The following is a 15,299-nucleotide window of genomic DNA, read 5'->3' on the forward strand; positions in this document are numbered from 1 at the left end:
CTCTTAATAAATTAACACGTATCAATTTTCTAATTAATTCATTGTGAGATTTATTAACTAAGGCTTCATTTGAATAGGTGATAAAAATAAAAATAATAATAATAAATACTGTAGCTATGATTGAAAAAAAAGAAAAAAGATACTATAATTATGATTAAAAAAAATTAATGAGACATTTATGTTAACTTGACTTTATTGAAATTGGTATTAAATTTAATTGATGGTACGATAAACATAAAATCTAAACGGGGATTAAAACTCTATTGTTAATATATATATATATATATTTATATTTATATATTTATATATATAGATAGATTTAGTGTGGGGGCAGTAGGGGTAACTGCCCCCACTAAAATATGGAAACTTGAATATTTTTATTAGTAAAAGACCTCAAATATAAATAATTCTTGTATTTTGTCCCCACTAAAATTTTAAAATAATAAGAAAGATTATTAGAAATAAACTCAATTTTTTATTTTTTTTTTGTTTTTTATCCCCCATTAAATGTTAAAAAAAAATTATGGATCTTTTATAATATTGAAATGTATATGAATGTATTAACAAAATAAAAAAAGTAATTGAATAAATTAATGATTCAAAATATAAATATAAAATTTATCTCTTTATTATACTTATTGATCTTGTTAGAATGGCTTTAATTTTAATGAGTTACAAAATATGTTATGTTATGTCGTGTTTAATTTAACTTATTTGATAAACTTGTTAATCGTGAGATATTATATATTTCATTTAATAAATATATTTGTGTATATGTTTAAATATTTAATTTGTTGATTCAATTGTTATATTTATGTTTACATATATAAATGTTAATATTCTTTCCTAACATGACACAATTAAGACAAGCAAATTTGATTTTTTATATTTAATTTTTATAAAAAAATGATTTTTTAAATATTTTATAAATTTTTAAAAATATTTTTATTAATTTATATTTTTAAAAATATTTGACATTATATTTTAATGAAAGTCATTTTAAGTTACAATAGTCACACACACACATAGACATCAAGCTTTAGTTAAGGCCAAAGTTAGAAATTTTATGTTGGGGGTCGAAGTTGAGATAAATAAATAAATATATATATAGCATATAATTTCCAAGACATAATAAGAAAATACTTTAAAAATTTTAAAAACACATTAAAATTTATTGTAATGCGAGTAAGAAATCCTTTCCATATAATTAAGATAAATGGAAGATTAATTTATAGACATTGGTAGTATAGTACTTTACAATTTTAGTTTTTATTCAACATTTTATTGAGAACTTGACAAAATAAAATGCCTTTGAAGTTTAACACTTTTAAATTTATCAATCCAATTTCATTTTTATGATGATCACCAAATTTTCACCTTAACTAGCCATCTAATTAGCCAATTGAATATTAACTCAAATGGAATGCATATTGATCAAACTCTTGAATATTGCAGATTCAAAAAAGATTTAGATGTGTAATGTTTTCAAATAATTTAATTAAATAAAATTTACAAAATTAAAAGGTGGATTAAGAATTTATAAAAACAGCCATATGATGAAACAATAGTGAATTTATGATGCTTCTCCCATTTTCTTTCTTTTCATTTTAGTTGTTTTAATTATAGCATGAAACAAATTATGGCCCTTAAAAAAGAAAAGATAATGGAAAACTTTTAGAAAAAGTGTTGACATTAATTCTTACTAATTGCTGTATGATGAGAAGTTTATTGGAAAAGGGCACAGCGCATGCAAAATTAGTGACAAATAAAGGTTGATCATTCCTATCAATTTTTTTTTTGGGTATCTTTCAATGAGTATTGTCAACTTTATTATTGCATGTTCTTTTCAATTTGAGTAAGAATGACACTTTCCTGATGTCATTTGGGACACTAGTTCGTTCAAAAATTATCAAATTTATGATAATATTATCATATTGTAATTATTTCAATTTTTAAATTTTATTTATAATTTTTTTACTTTTTTTTTTTTAATAAAAGACAACAATTTAAAGATTAAAAAAAAAGATCACAGAGATTAAATTTAAATTCTAAACTTATTAGATGTTATCAATTAAATTCTGAACTAATTTTTTACCTTGAATTTTGTTATAATACAAGAAAAAAAAAGGTCAAATTTCATATATATAAATAGGCAATCTTTTTCCATAAAAGCCCCTGAGATGTCTTCAAAATTACAAATTCCACTTAATTTGTGCTATCAATCGGCTTTTATTTCATCGCTAAAAACCAACCCGAAATCCAACCTGCCAGATAGCATTTCAAACTTTTTCAATGGCTGGCTCCATATTGGAAGACATTTTAAATCTGGGTCTCCGTTATCGACATGGGCCAATTGTAGTAGGCCTAAGGGACAGTCGTCTCGTACACTTGGACTTGTCTAACTTGACTGGCCCGAGGATAGGTCTAGTGCAAGTGAACTTGGGTTGACAAATAGGAGAGCAGGATATTGGCAGATGAACCATGAAAGAATTCTTTCGGTGATTGTTTACTTCAAAGTTCAATCAAGACAACTACTTTCTCAACCATTCGATTAGAATAAGAATCCTAATTTACCCATGCTGCTTAATGCAAATGGACCCAAAATTTTAATAAATTTCGTAGTCAAGAAATTATTAAAAATTTGTAATATCTTTCTTTATTTTTAGATTATGATTTTATTTATATAAAAATAATATTGTATTCAAGTCATAACACCTCCCAATGTAAACAACATTAAAAATTGATCAGCATCAAATGCTGATTTTAAGATGGTATAAATAAAATGTTACATGAAGTTACACTTCACCTTGATATAAATAGGATCCAACGAATTTAAGATTAGTCCAAATAGTTCATCCACCTTTTATAGGAACTAATTTTTAGCGAAATTAAAATTTGATTTCCAGCATTTATAAATTCGCCCTAATTTATTTGAACCTTGGCTTTTTATGTTTAAAAAAAAAATCCAACAACACATGTCCAAAAAAAAAAAAAAAACCTATTTCTATCGCAAAATCTCAGCTTTATGTTTGGTTGATGACTTTCAAGCATTCTTCCCACCCTTGCATAAATATTCCAACAAGGACAAGTCATTCAAAGAACAATGATTAAGAGAAAGTGAGAGCTTTGAGTAGAAAGCAAGCAAGACAAAAGGGCAACCAAAAACCTTTGATTTTTTCCGATGTGAAGCAAGCATATATGCCAAATCTGCATGAACAACAACGACAACAAAAATTTTAAGTGAGAAAGAGGGATTCATTAAGGGCGGTGATCAACTTCCCTTTAAAATACACCTTCTATTATGCCTTTTAATCCCTCTTTAGTATTATTGACATTTGCATTTTTAAATAACTTTGATAATTTAAAAAATAATATGCAAAATATTACAAATATAATATGATTTAAAATTTAATACAAATTATATATAATTAAATAAAAATAAAAATAAAAAATATATATTTTATTTTTTATCTCATATTAAATTATAATACATAATTTGTCATCGTGCACAATTTCAATTACACTAATTGACCAATTATATTTCTAAGCAAAAGTGATATACTTACAGAAAGTGGGCGGCTAAAGAATCAAGCTTCAATGGCTAACTAAGCCACTTGTCCCACCTTCTTTGCCTTGCTTGCACCACTCTCTAATTCCCTCCATCAGGGCCCTGCCTTTATATATGTCTCCATATTAGTCTTTGAGTAGTCTTTAAGTGGTTTGGAGTTTGAAGCAATTTAAAACAGCTTCGCCCTGGAGGTTTTTTTTTTTTTCTTGGCATTGCTGAAACTGAGTTATGGAAAGCAGGATTTACATGTTCCTTCTGTATTCAACAATGGCAGCCACTTTGTTCACACATTGCGGTAAGTTGACTTCCGCTTCATTATAGATTATTACCATTTAAGTGAATTTCAGCTTGAATGATTCATGTCAGTACATAATTTGTAATTAACTTTAATTTTGCTTCTGGGTTTTGCTTCCAAATTTATACACTGTTTAACAGGATAAATGATCTAACTGTGCTGATTCTGAAAATCTCAATATGGTTTTTTTTTTTTTTTTTTAGATTTTCTCATTTTAAAATCAAGTAGATTTCCACCCAAAATTTTTTAGAACCAACTATATAAGATTATCATTGTGTTCTTTTAATTGTTTTCACATCAAATTTTCCACATAAACTTGATTCCATGGTCTACAATACACCCCAAAATACCCCATGAGCAATGCCGTTGAATCGTATAATTCCTTAAACATGAAGAGTTTGTTACATCAACTTTTATTTATTTAATCCGTTTTTGCTGATGTGCCATCAACTTTTAGTTCTTTAGTCATGACAAGTCAAAAGGTTTCAAGAATATACCAAGTTTGCTTTGCCGCTAAGTTTCTGCTTCAAACAAGTATGGCTTATCAAAACTGAGTTTTGCATTAACCTGTTTTATCTTTTTCTAAATCAAGAACTAAATTGAAAAGTTGTTAGAATTAATGCATTACACTAAACCCTTAGCAAAGGAAAAAATCATTGCATTGAGATGATTAATTGTGAGATCAGCATGATTTGATTATTGATTATTGTAATTAAAATTTTAACACTCTATCAACATATCACGCAATTAATAGCAGGGATGATTAATTGTCAATCTCATTGTTCTCATTTGGGCAGATGCAAGAAAATCAATGCGACTAGTCAAAGACCCAAAACAGCCAAATAGTTCGGTCATAAAGCACACGAAGAAATTGCAACTAATGAGTAAGCTTATGAGTTTAGTGATTGAGCAACCAACCGATACATCTAATACTCTACCTTACGGCGTAAGCTCACCATTTTCTTTGCAACCTTTTGATTCTCTACCCCCTGTAAATTCTCCTCCTTATTGTGTTAACCCCCCTCAAACTCCTGCTACAACCATTCCAACTCCCATTGGAACCACACCCTCCCCACCACCGCCCTTTTACTACTTCCCTCCTGTTCTTCCAGGCCAAAGCCCACCACCAAGCTCTGGTGGAACAGTTCCAAGCCCACCTGTATTCCCGGTCACCCCGACTCCACCAGGAATAGTGTTAAGCCCACCTAGTATTTTTCCAGGCCCACCACAAGCAATACCGACACCAACAATTTCCATCCCCAGCCCATCAGGACCCATATTGAGTCCACCTTATTATGAGCCTGGCCCACCAGCCATTGTCGTGAGCCCACCATTCTATATTCCATCTCCATTTGGGTTTAATCCGAGCCCACCAGTGTTTCTGCCACCCATTGTGTACCCTCCCCCCACGGTTCCACCACCTCCCAATGTGGCTCCAAGCACAGCCTTATGGTGCGTGGCTAAGCCTTCAGTGCCTGACCCAATTATTCAAGAAGCCATGAATTATGCTTGTGCGTCTGGAGCAGATTGTGATTCAATTCAGCCTAGTGGCTCATGCTTTCAGCCTGACACCTTGTTTGCACATGCTTCCTATGCTTTTAATAGTTACTGGCAAAGAACCAAGGGGGCTGGTGGTACCTGTGAGTTTGGAGGCACCGCCATCCTTGTCACAGTTGATCCAAGTGAGTTTCCCTATTGAAAATTTTGAGCATGAAACCTGCGATTAGACCTGTCTATGGGCCTGGATGGTCTGTCAGGCATGGCTCGGGGCAAGCGTTGGGCAAAAATTTTTCAAGCCCAGGCTTAGCCCACGTAAAAATATATTTTATTGTTATATTATTACTTATTATTCATTTTAATTTTAATTTATATTTAAATTATTAAAACACAAATATTTTTAATATATTATAATAAATTTAAATAAAATAGACTTAAATGAACTTTAGTACAAATAGATCTACGTGGACTATAGGCAAGTTACTAGGAATTGGACCCTAAAATGGATGTTTGGAATATGATCAAAAGTGTTTTCGGACTTTGTCTTGATTTTTTTTTTTGAAAGATTTAAAAAATATAATAATTACTTGACCAACTGGTCTGATTATAAAACATTTTACTAATTTGTGTTTAATTCTTTGTGGTGCGCCACCAGGCTATGATGGTTGCCATTTTGAGTACCAATATTGATCGGTGAGGATAGGGATGAGGCAGCTAGAAGACTTATCTCTCTTTGTTTTTCTTTTCTTCTCTTGGATTATTCTTTTTCTTTTTTTGAATAAAGAATGCAGATTTTCTTTCATAATACCATGAACAAAACATAAATTTTGTAAGTATAAAAGTTACATGGTATAGATTCTCTTAGGTCATCCCATTTGGACTAGTTTTCTTTTTCTTTTTTGAGTTTATAATTATATATAGTTCTTGCCTTCGAAAATTTTCTTCTGTAAATGGGATCCCACCTCTCCTTTCACGAGATTTGTAAATTTATTGCAAAATACACAACCGATCAATAACATGGGAGAGACAATGTTTTTATGTACTCGTCTATTTGTTTATTAGGTTGTTTTTATCAAGATTTTTTTAGATTCTTTTTAATATTTGATATCATTAAAAATTAAATTTGACAATTGAAACTAAACAGTTCACCTAACCACATTGTAATTTGTAGTGTACTTGATCCTACTAAAATTTAAATTCTCAATGGAATATATGTATTAATATATGATAATTTATAAATTGACTTTATTGAAAAGAAAATTAGAGGATAAATTGACAACATTTAAAGAATTTGAGGACCGATAGTTAGTGAATAAAGATAGACATACTATATATGTTTTTTTAATAAAAATATATTAATTTTAATTAAATTAAAATAATAATTTATATTATTTAATAAAAAAATTATTTACTAAATATATATAAAAATATATATGTAATGTACAATTACAGGATGGTGTTATATTAACCATCTCATCAAGATAATTTATTTTTAACAATACTCTCAATATTAATTTTATTTCTCTCTTCTTTTTTTTTCAAACTTTATGCTTGCAAAGAAATAGTTTTTTTTTTTTTTTAATTTGTGAGACAAATAAAATTTTTTATTATTTTTATAACTTTTTTAAAAATTATGCATAATTTTTATTATATTTTTTTGCAATTTGTGCTTCTACATGTTAAAAAGTTAAAATAATTTTTTAAAAATTTTTGTGAAAACTTTGAATATTTTGGTTGTTTGGGTTTATATGCATGAATCTTATAAAATTTTTTTGATAATTCTTGAATGTTGGAGTTAAGGAAGAGGATCAATATAACATAATAATAATTCTTCTGAAATATTTTGACAATTGAAAGTAAAAAAAAAAAAGTTGATTTAATTGTTTAGGCATTGTTAGTTAGTTTTATTTATTTATTTAGAAAAAAATGTATATGTGTACTTTTAATTATGGAATTTGTTTTGCTTTTTTTTTTTTTAATTTTATAAATAAAAGTAAATGACTAAAATGTAATACTAATTCTAACATAATTATTTTATATAAAATAAAATCATCTTTTATTTATTTGAAATTAATTTTTTATAATTTAAATTTTTTATAGTATTATCGGTTTTATTTTTTGGAAGTGAAACATAAGTAGTAAAAAATTTTAGCTTTGAAATTGATTATAAAATCTTGTGAATGGGAATTGGTATCTTTTTATTGAATTTTTTTTTACAACAAATTTTAAAAATAATTATTTAAAATTAAATGCTATTACTTAAATTTTAAAATTATTTCATTTCAACTTTTACAGTAACACAATTTTGAATCAAATGTAAAGCTTAAAACAAGTATAAGTATTAATTTGACAAATCTTATAGATGTTGAATATCAAGATATTACTAAAACTCATGCAAAAAATATATATTTGAGTAAGTTATCATGTATATTATTTAAACATTTAAAAAAAAAATTTTCAAATAAATAAATTTATCTTAAAATTATATAAACTTGCAGTTGTATAAAAATGATTACACAATATTAAAATAGCACAAATTAAAAAAAGTTAATTTAAAATCATGAAATTTTGAATTTTTGATTTAATTACAGGTGTATAAAAATGATTACACGAGATGAAAATGACACAAATTGAAGAAAATTAATTTGAAATGATGAAAATTTTAATTTTTAGTTAATATTTTGTTGGTATACTCAATAATATTATTTATATATAAATCTTTTGGGTATTTTATTTTTTTCAAATATTGTTATATGTTTTGAATTTTGTGTTTTTAATTAAAATTTTTAATTATATTATTTTGTGATATTTTAATTATATTATTTATAATTTGCATATATATTAAACATTTAAGTGATTAAATAATATTAATTTATATATATATTTAAACACATTTAAATAAATAAAGATAATTTGTGCACAGTGGATAACATGCTGGTCTGATTAATAATCCCACTGCCAATGTATAAGAGGAATTTTGTGCTTAACATTTTTTAGCAATAACAATGTTAATATTTAAAGATTTTATATGAAAAATTTTATATTTATATCTTTCCTCTATTTAAAAAAATAATACCCCTTCAATTCCTTTTAATTGCTTTTTGTATGTTTTTTTTTAACTTTCATGAAAATTAAGAAAAAAAAAACTTTGATTTTTGTGTATTTTAATTAAATTAAAATTTTATTTTATTTTTATAAAATTGTATTTTGAAACTTTTGAAACATAGAAAAATAAGAACTTTACTCTCCCGGCCCTAGAAAAAGCCCAACCCGACCACTTCCTCAAGAAATACGTTCTTTGTTTTTTTCTATGAAACGATGTCGCTTCAATGGAAGTTCAATCAAAACTAAAAGTCGCTTCGACCTCGTCCTCTTCCGTCTCCTTCCTCCCCGGTCCTGTGATCGCTAAACAACCACACAGATTGGATTCCCTCTATATATCGATCATTCATTATCTTACAATGAAGATTTTCTCTCTTTTCCTAATTTCCTCATTCCTCTTCTCATTTTCTAGGGTTTGGTCACTTTCCCCTTCTCTCTCTCTCTCTTAATTATTATTTTAATATAATTAGATCTGATACTTGTAAACTCTTTTAATTGATTAGATTTTTGCTGATTTTGTACCCGCAGGCTGAATCTACTGGATCCGTTTTCTTCATCGATAGTTCAACTCATCAATTTCTTAGCACTAAATCCTCCAACCATGTCGCTCAGGTTTTTATTTATTTATTTTTTCTCTTATTTTGTGATGAATTTTGAGTATCAAGAGACTGCGGATGATTAAGTTTTTTTTTTTTCTTCATAACTTTTTTTTTCTTGTGACGCATATTGATATTGGAATATCCTGCGTTGTTCATATTTCTAATTTTTAATCTCATTGTGAATTGTGATGCTGCTTTCTCACCTCCAATTTTTTTTTTTCCTTTTCCACTTTAACAGCCGGAGTCAATGCTGTTATCTGAAGTTGGTGCGACCGTATCAGTCTTGCTTGGTTTTGCACCATCCACTACGCTTTCAGCTGCTGGTTCGTCTAAGGTCAGTGTTTATTTATTAGTCCTGAGTAATAAATCTTTTTAGTTTCCGCTTTCTATTTTACTTAGAAGCTTTGGTTCAAAGATATCCATGCTTTTTTGCAGCTGAACGAGGTTCTCATTCCTAATCCATTTGATAGACCTCGTGCTGTTTTTATGCTTGCAGTTAGTGGAGTCGATGGTACGTTCACTTTTTGTCAAAGTTCATTTTCTCTGATTCCTTCTTTCCCAACTCCCTCTGCGTTTTTTTTTTCTTTTAAATATTCTTCTGTCTTCAGATCCGCTAGTTGTTGAACCCAAGAATGCCCTCTTTATCAAAGCCTTGAAGAATAGTGTTGATCTTGGTTCAAGTAAAGCTGACATTCAGCTTCCAGGTACCAGACCTTTTGTCAAGATGTAAAACTAGCAGACTGTAGTCATAACTTCTGCTGTGTTTTTTACTTTTCCTTGATGTATCTATTCAATAGGACTTGTTTATTATATGAATTTTCTTGCAGATGAAGAGGAAGTATCTGTGATTTCTTTGGACGAGCCTCTAGGAGATTGCACGGAGGAAGAGATCAAGGACTTTGTTAGTTTATTATTCTAGGCTTTAGTTAAAATCTTGTACTGCTTGTTTTCAATTTGATTGTTTATTTTGGCTACACATGTGACTATGGTTTTATATATATGTTTAGGCGTCTTGGTTGGGTGGATTGTATGTCACTGATGCTACGAAACCTCTGCATGGAGTATTGACAATTCCCTTGGCAAATGGTGACAATGTGAATCTTCATATGTCAAAGGTCTTATTCGGGAACCCATATGCTTTTCTATGAATTGCTTTTGACTGACACTGTTATGGTAGTTGCAGTAGTATATTGTCTTAAAATCTCATATACCTCATTGTGAGCTTTAAGGTTTCGCTTTTTTGCAGAAAGTACACAGGGAATTTGCATCAAAACTGTTTGCTCTGTCCCTCAATGTAAGGAAAGCCTTGGAGATACATGAAGATTTGTCACAGAGTTTGCATAGATCTGCTGAGTTAATAATGGGTTCTTTTGATGGAGTTAAGGTACCAAACATAATGAATTAATTTGGCTAATAGTAGTGTTTTGTTGGGAATATATTTGGAAACCATCATGCTTATGTGGAAGGCTTCTTTTATCCTTTTCAGCCCACTTCCATGATTAAAACTTCTTGTCAATCCATGAATAGGAAGAAAAGGGCTTTATTCGCAGTGCAGTTCTTTTAGTTAAAACTGAAATGTAACTACCCTTATATGACATTAGGACATTGCCCCCCACTGAAAAATGGCATGCTTGCCTACCATGCTTGCTTGGTCTTCTAAATATCTCTGTCTTCTTATCAGATCTGTGTGTGAGGAAAATGTGTCTTTGCATCTTCAAGTATGAATATTGTTTTAGTTCAATATCAATTAAGAAAGCCCTAGAAAACGGTTAATTCATGTTTCTATCTAGTCATGTATTTTCATGCTATTGTAATGACTGTAATCCTTTTGTTTATGTTCGCTTCCTCATTACTTACCCCCTCACTAATCCTTTTAATGTTTCCGAAAACAAAAAATTACAGTCTTTGCAGGAGCACCATGACTCTGACGGTGTTGATAAGCAAGGAATGAGGCTTCTGCTTGCCACACTTTCCAAGATATTTGATTCACTGCAGACAGCTTATGAAGGTTGGTGACATATTGAACTCTCCATTGTTGAAGGAAAAAGACCTCCACTTTTCCAAATAATTAAAAGTGAGAAATATGCTGTTATTCCAGTTTGTCCTCCTTTTGCGTGCTCTATGTATGCAAATGCAAAGCCAGACATAGTGTGCAACTTTTTATGAATAAAACAATGATAAATGTTTTTTCAGTTGTTATCTTCTGTTTTTTATGTGTAATAGTGAAACTAGCCATGTGAATTTATGTGTAATTCTTTATGCATTTGTGCTGGTGTTAGCATTCTCAAAATTTGCAGTTAATGCTTTTCATCTCGAGTTATTGACAGCATTTGTCTTTCTATCACCCCCCATCTCTGGTTGCCAATTTGTTTAACAATTCCAATTAATGATTGGGCAGGTCAAATTGTTGGAGTTATTGTCTTTAATGGGGTACCTCTACCAGAATCAAAAAGACTGATGAATGTGATGTATACCTCTCGTCCATCTCTGCGTAGGTTGGCTGAAACAAAAAGCTATGATAATATCACCCTTGCTGCACAAGTGTTGGTTAGAAGGACCCTTGCTTGGGTGACTGGAGTTGTTCTTCTCATTGCAACTCTCATGGGGGTAAGATCTGTTTTATATACTAATTAACTTGGATGCCAGAGTTTACATGGTCCCTAGAGTGCTTTGTTAACATTTGCAATACGGAAGTCCAATGAAATTTATAGAATACCATAGCATAAAACCAAACAATCCTCAGCCTTTTGAGAAATGTTGAAAGTTCTTTCATCCCAGTTTTTCCAACAATTGAAATACTAAACAAAGTTTTGACCAGAATCCCATAACATTTACCTTTTATGTTTTCCCCTAAGAGGTGTCATCTTTTTCTTTCTTCCAAGATTTGGAAAACAATGAAGTTATTCCGTCTTACAGCAAACTGAAATTTGTATTGTCAAGTCAGAATTACCACGTGTAGAGCTTGCTTTCTCTTTGTCTAGGAATATGTATATATTAGAGGAATTCTGGTTTCCATACTGCTGTGTATTCTGATGATTGATTTCAAAAAAGGTCTTTAGGGGTTGGTGGGCTGGAAGAGTGACTGCCAGTAAGATTGTAAGATCCAAGAGAAAACTAGAGGTCCCTTTGGGAAAGGATTAACCGAATTCTCTTTGTAGATTGTCAGTGGCAAAGGTTTTGGTCAGTGTCTCATTGTCCTAGAGATCCACATCATCAATACTGTTGACTGATTTAGGGGTTATAATGACTGTTCTCTTCATTTAGTGGCTGTGGCTGTAAGACTGTTTAATCAATCGGTTATATTTTTTGTTGAGAACTGTGGCACTGATATCCATTCTTGGTTTATGTTTGTTTCCTACTGCAGGTTTACTTCCTTCTCAATATGCCACTGACAAGGGACACACTTTTGTATTCTAATGTCAAGCTAGACTAAGCTGAAATAAGGCAAAGTATATGAGTATTTGAACTTTGGGAAGCAGCCCAGTGTGATTTATCTTTTATTGGAGGGAAATTCAGGGATATCTTATAATCTTTGAAGCTGTTTCATTCCTTGGTTATTCAATGATGTTGCATAGGTTAAACCGGCAAACAAATGCTGTTTGTCATAGGCATTAGTAGCTGCATCACTAGAAATTGGGCTATTTGGGAGTGCAATTGAAAAAGGAAGAGTTGAGCTTTATGATTGTATGTATATGTTATCAATATTTGTTTTGTCACTTCATATACAGATGAGCAATAATGTATTTGAAAATTCTGAAAAATGAGAATTTCTCATCAATCAAGAAACATTGTTGTACAATAACTAAATGAGCATTGTAAACGAAAATTTTTGTTGGAGCTCTTTTTTGTTATGACAATTTTAAAGGCACTTGCTGCATGTTGGATGTGTCATCTGTGCAAATAATGTGGCTTTTCTTTTCCATTAGAAATTTTTAACCAAAAGAACCAAAGCACGAAGCAACTCCAATACGGAAAATGATTGCCATCCTTACCAATGAGATTGGGTTTCTTAGCACATCCTAAATGTGATTGGCTTAATAAATTTTATTGATCGAATAAGAAGTAAAGAGTGGATAATAAAATTACATAATCAAAAGCATAATTCAGGAAAAACTAAAGCCAAGCATGGATAGGGATGTAAACGAACATAGCTTTAAATAAGTCATTCGTGAATGTGTTCGGTTTTTGTTCATTTCTATTCGTTTATTAAGCTTAACAAATGATTTTGAACAATTTTATATTTATTTATTAAACGAATCAAACACAAATAGAAATCTGTTTAAGTCATTTATGTTCATGAATAAATTCATTTAAAACTCATTCATTTAATGTTTATAAATGAGTTCGTTTAACTTAATTGAATCGAATACAAAATGAACACGAATATTCTGCCATTTAAACGAACTGAGATCAAACAAACAAAACAATATTTTTATTAAACACATATTGATCTTGAATAAATCTAAAAATAAATGAACGAACCACAAATATATGTTCGTTAGTTCATATTTGATTTGTTTGTAGTCCTAATTATGAGTGTCAAATTAACTCACTCCACAAATAACAACTAATATTTATTTTAGTGTATTAGATTTTAAATAATTAGATTTTAACAATACAAGATGTTTAATGTCAATAATCAAAAATTAATTTTTATAATTTTAAATATAAAAAATACCCTCAATTAGGTATTTTTGTATTTAGCTTTTTTTTTTTTTACTTAGTATTATATTAAAATTAGTTTTGTGATATTTCTCAAGAATAAACTAGGCATTATTCAATATATTAAAAAAATAGACATTATTTATTTACTAATTTACTCCCAGTGGGATTTTCAGTTCCCTAACAAATAGTTTTATTTATCTTCTTTGACAAACAATGATAGCTACAATGCTATTGCCTTTAAGGTGGAGAGACAACAAAAGGAGGCTTGTGGTAGCAACTTGAGATTTGAGTCATGAAAAGCCTATATCAATAAAGATGGCTTATCCAAGATTGTTGTTTCTCTCAAGCCCATTCCAAAGCAACCCCAAAAGAAAGATAGAACCTCAACAAGCAAGTCTCAGTCCAGTTCACAAACCAGAAGGTGTTTTAAATGTTAAGGGCTTGGACACATTGCTTCAGAATGCCCAAACAGAAAGATTGTGACTCTAGTAGAGGAAGACTTGGAGGAAAATGAAGAGAAGCTGGCTGAAGAGGATCAAAACCTTGAAGAGGAGGAAGAGGTAACCTATGACAATTGTGAAACATCCTTAGTCGTACATGCAGCTTGAGTACCGCACCTGCTAAGAAAGAAGATTGGTTGTGTAAAAATATGTTCTACACTCGGTGTACTACCCATGAGAAGGTATGTGATGTTATAATTGATAGTAAAAGTTTTAAAAATATTGTTTCTACCTTTATGGTGCAGAAATTTGGCTTCAAGGTAGTAGATCACCCCCAACCATATAAGCTATGTTAGCCATAGAAAGAGAATGAAATCAAGGTTAGCAAGAGATGTTTGGTTCCTTTTTCTATAGGAAAGAATTATAAGGACAAAGTGTGATGTGATGTAGCTCCAATGGATGCTTGCCATTTACTGCTCAAAAAATCTTGGCATTATGATAGGAGGGTTTTTTTATGATGGTTACTGCAACACTTACACATTTGTGAAGGATGGATACAAAATCATCTTAGGCCCTACCAAGCCTATGGTGATGTCCAAACCAACTAAAGGGGAAGAAAGCAACTTGTTTACCAAGGCTAATTACAAAAAAAAAAAAAATTAAGATGTGTGGTACTATATATGCACTAATGTTGATTGAGGAAAATAAAAATAGTGAGGAGCCCTTTGCAGTGAAACAACCATTATTGGTAGAATTTCAAGATGTTGTTCATGAAGAGTTACTAGCTCGTCTACCATTAACGAGGGATATTTAACACTGCATAGACCTTATCTCAAGAGCTGTTCTATCTAGCAAGGTAGCCTATAGGATGAGTCCTAAAGAGCATGTAAAGTTGCAATGCCAAGTTGATGAATTGGTGAGAAAAGGAATGGTGCATGAAAACATGAGCCCTTGTGCAGTCCTAGCCCTTTTAGTGCTTAAAAAAGATGGATCATGACACATATATGTGGATAGTAGGGCAATCAACAAAATCACAATTGACTGTCACTTTCTTATTCCATTCTTAGATGATTTGTTGGACTAACTACATGGAGTAACTATTTTCTCCAAGATAGATCTACGCAGTGGTTAGC

The 15,299-nt window shown here is 30.3% G+C and overlaps 2 protein-coding genes across 2 annotated transcripts; both read left to right on the forward strand.

The window, feature by feature from the left end:
• Positions 1 to 3,713: 3,713 nt before the first annotated feature.
• On the forward strand, positions 3,714 to 6,242 carry LOC111307066 (uncharacterized). Its single transcript, XM_022905119.2, has 3 exons — positions 3,714 to 3,863; positions 4,661 to 5,545; positions 6,016 to 6,242. The coding sequence occupies exons 1-3, from the start codon at positions 3,797 to 3,799 to the stop codon at positions 6,048 to 6,050; spliced, it is 987 nt and encodes a 328-aa protein (XP_022760854.2). The 5' UTR covers positions 3,714 to 3,796; the 3' UTR covers positions 6,051 to 6,242.
• A 2,410-nt stretch (positions 6,243 to 8,652) lies between these two features.
• Positions 8,653 to 12,898, forward strand: LOC111307883 (uncharacterized). Its single transcript, XM_022906187.2, has 11 exons — positions 8,653 to 8,875; positions 8,991 to 9,074; positions 9,300 to 9,395; positions 9,497 to 9,572; positions 9,670 to 9,765; positions 9,889 to 9,962; positions 10,069 to 10,176; positions 10,308 to 10,445; positions 10,964 to 11,069; positions 11,460 to 11,668; positions 12,426 to 12,898. Exons 1-11 carry the CDS (start codon positions 8,690 to 8,692, stop codon positions 12,492 to 12,494), a joined length of 1,242 nt encoding a protein of 413 aa, XP_022761922.2. The 5' UTR covers positions 8,653 to 8,689; the 3' UTR covers positions 12,495 to 12,898.
• Positions 12,899 to 15,299: the final 2,401 nt, after the last annotated feature.

Source organism: Durio zibethinus, chromosome 22 (genome assembly GCF_047325235.1).
Source record: "Durio zibethinus cultivar Kanyao isolate XHJ-2024 chromosome 22, ASM4732523v1, whole genome shotgun sequence".
Taxonomy (NCBI): domain Eukaryota; kingdom Viridiplantae; phylum Streptophyta; class Magnoliopsida; order Malvales; family Malvaceae; genus Durio; species Durio zibethinus.

Excerpts from the sequence above, each read along its gene's own strand:
- LOC111307066 (XM_022905119.2), top strand. The coding sequence starts at position 3,797 with ATGGAAAGCAGGATTTACATGTTCCTTCTGTATTCAACAATGGCAGCC. Across the intron at positions 3,864-4,660 it reads CACTTTGTTCACACATTGCG|ATGCAAGAAAATCAATGCGA; the intron begins GTAAGTTGACTT and ends TCATTTGGGCAG. Across the intron at positions 5,546-6,015 it reads CCTTGTCACAGTTGATCCAA|GCTATGATGGTTGCCATTTT; the intron begins GTGAGTTTCCCT and ends GTGCGCCACCAG.
- LOC111307883 (XM_022906187.2), top strand. The coding sequence starts at position 8,690 with ATGGAAGTTCAATCAAAACTAAAAGTCGCTTCGACCTCGTCCTCTTCC. Across the intron at positions 9,963-10,068 it reads AGGAAGAGATCAAGGACTTT|GCGTCTTGGTTGGGTGGATT; the intron begins GTTAGTTTATTA and ends ATATATGTTTAG. Across the intron at positions 10,177-10,307 it reads TGAATCTTCATATGTCAAAG|AAAGTACACAGGGAATTTGC; the intron begins GTCTTATTCGGG and ends GCTTTTTTGCAG.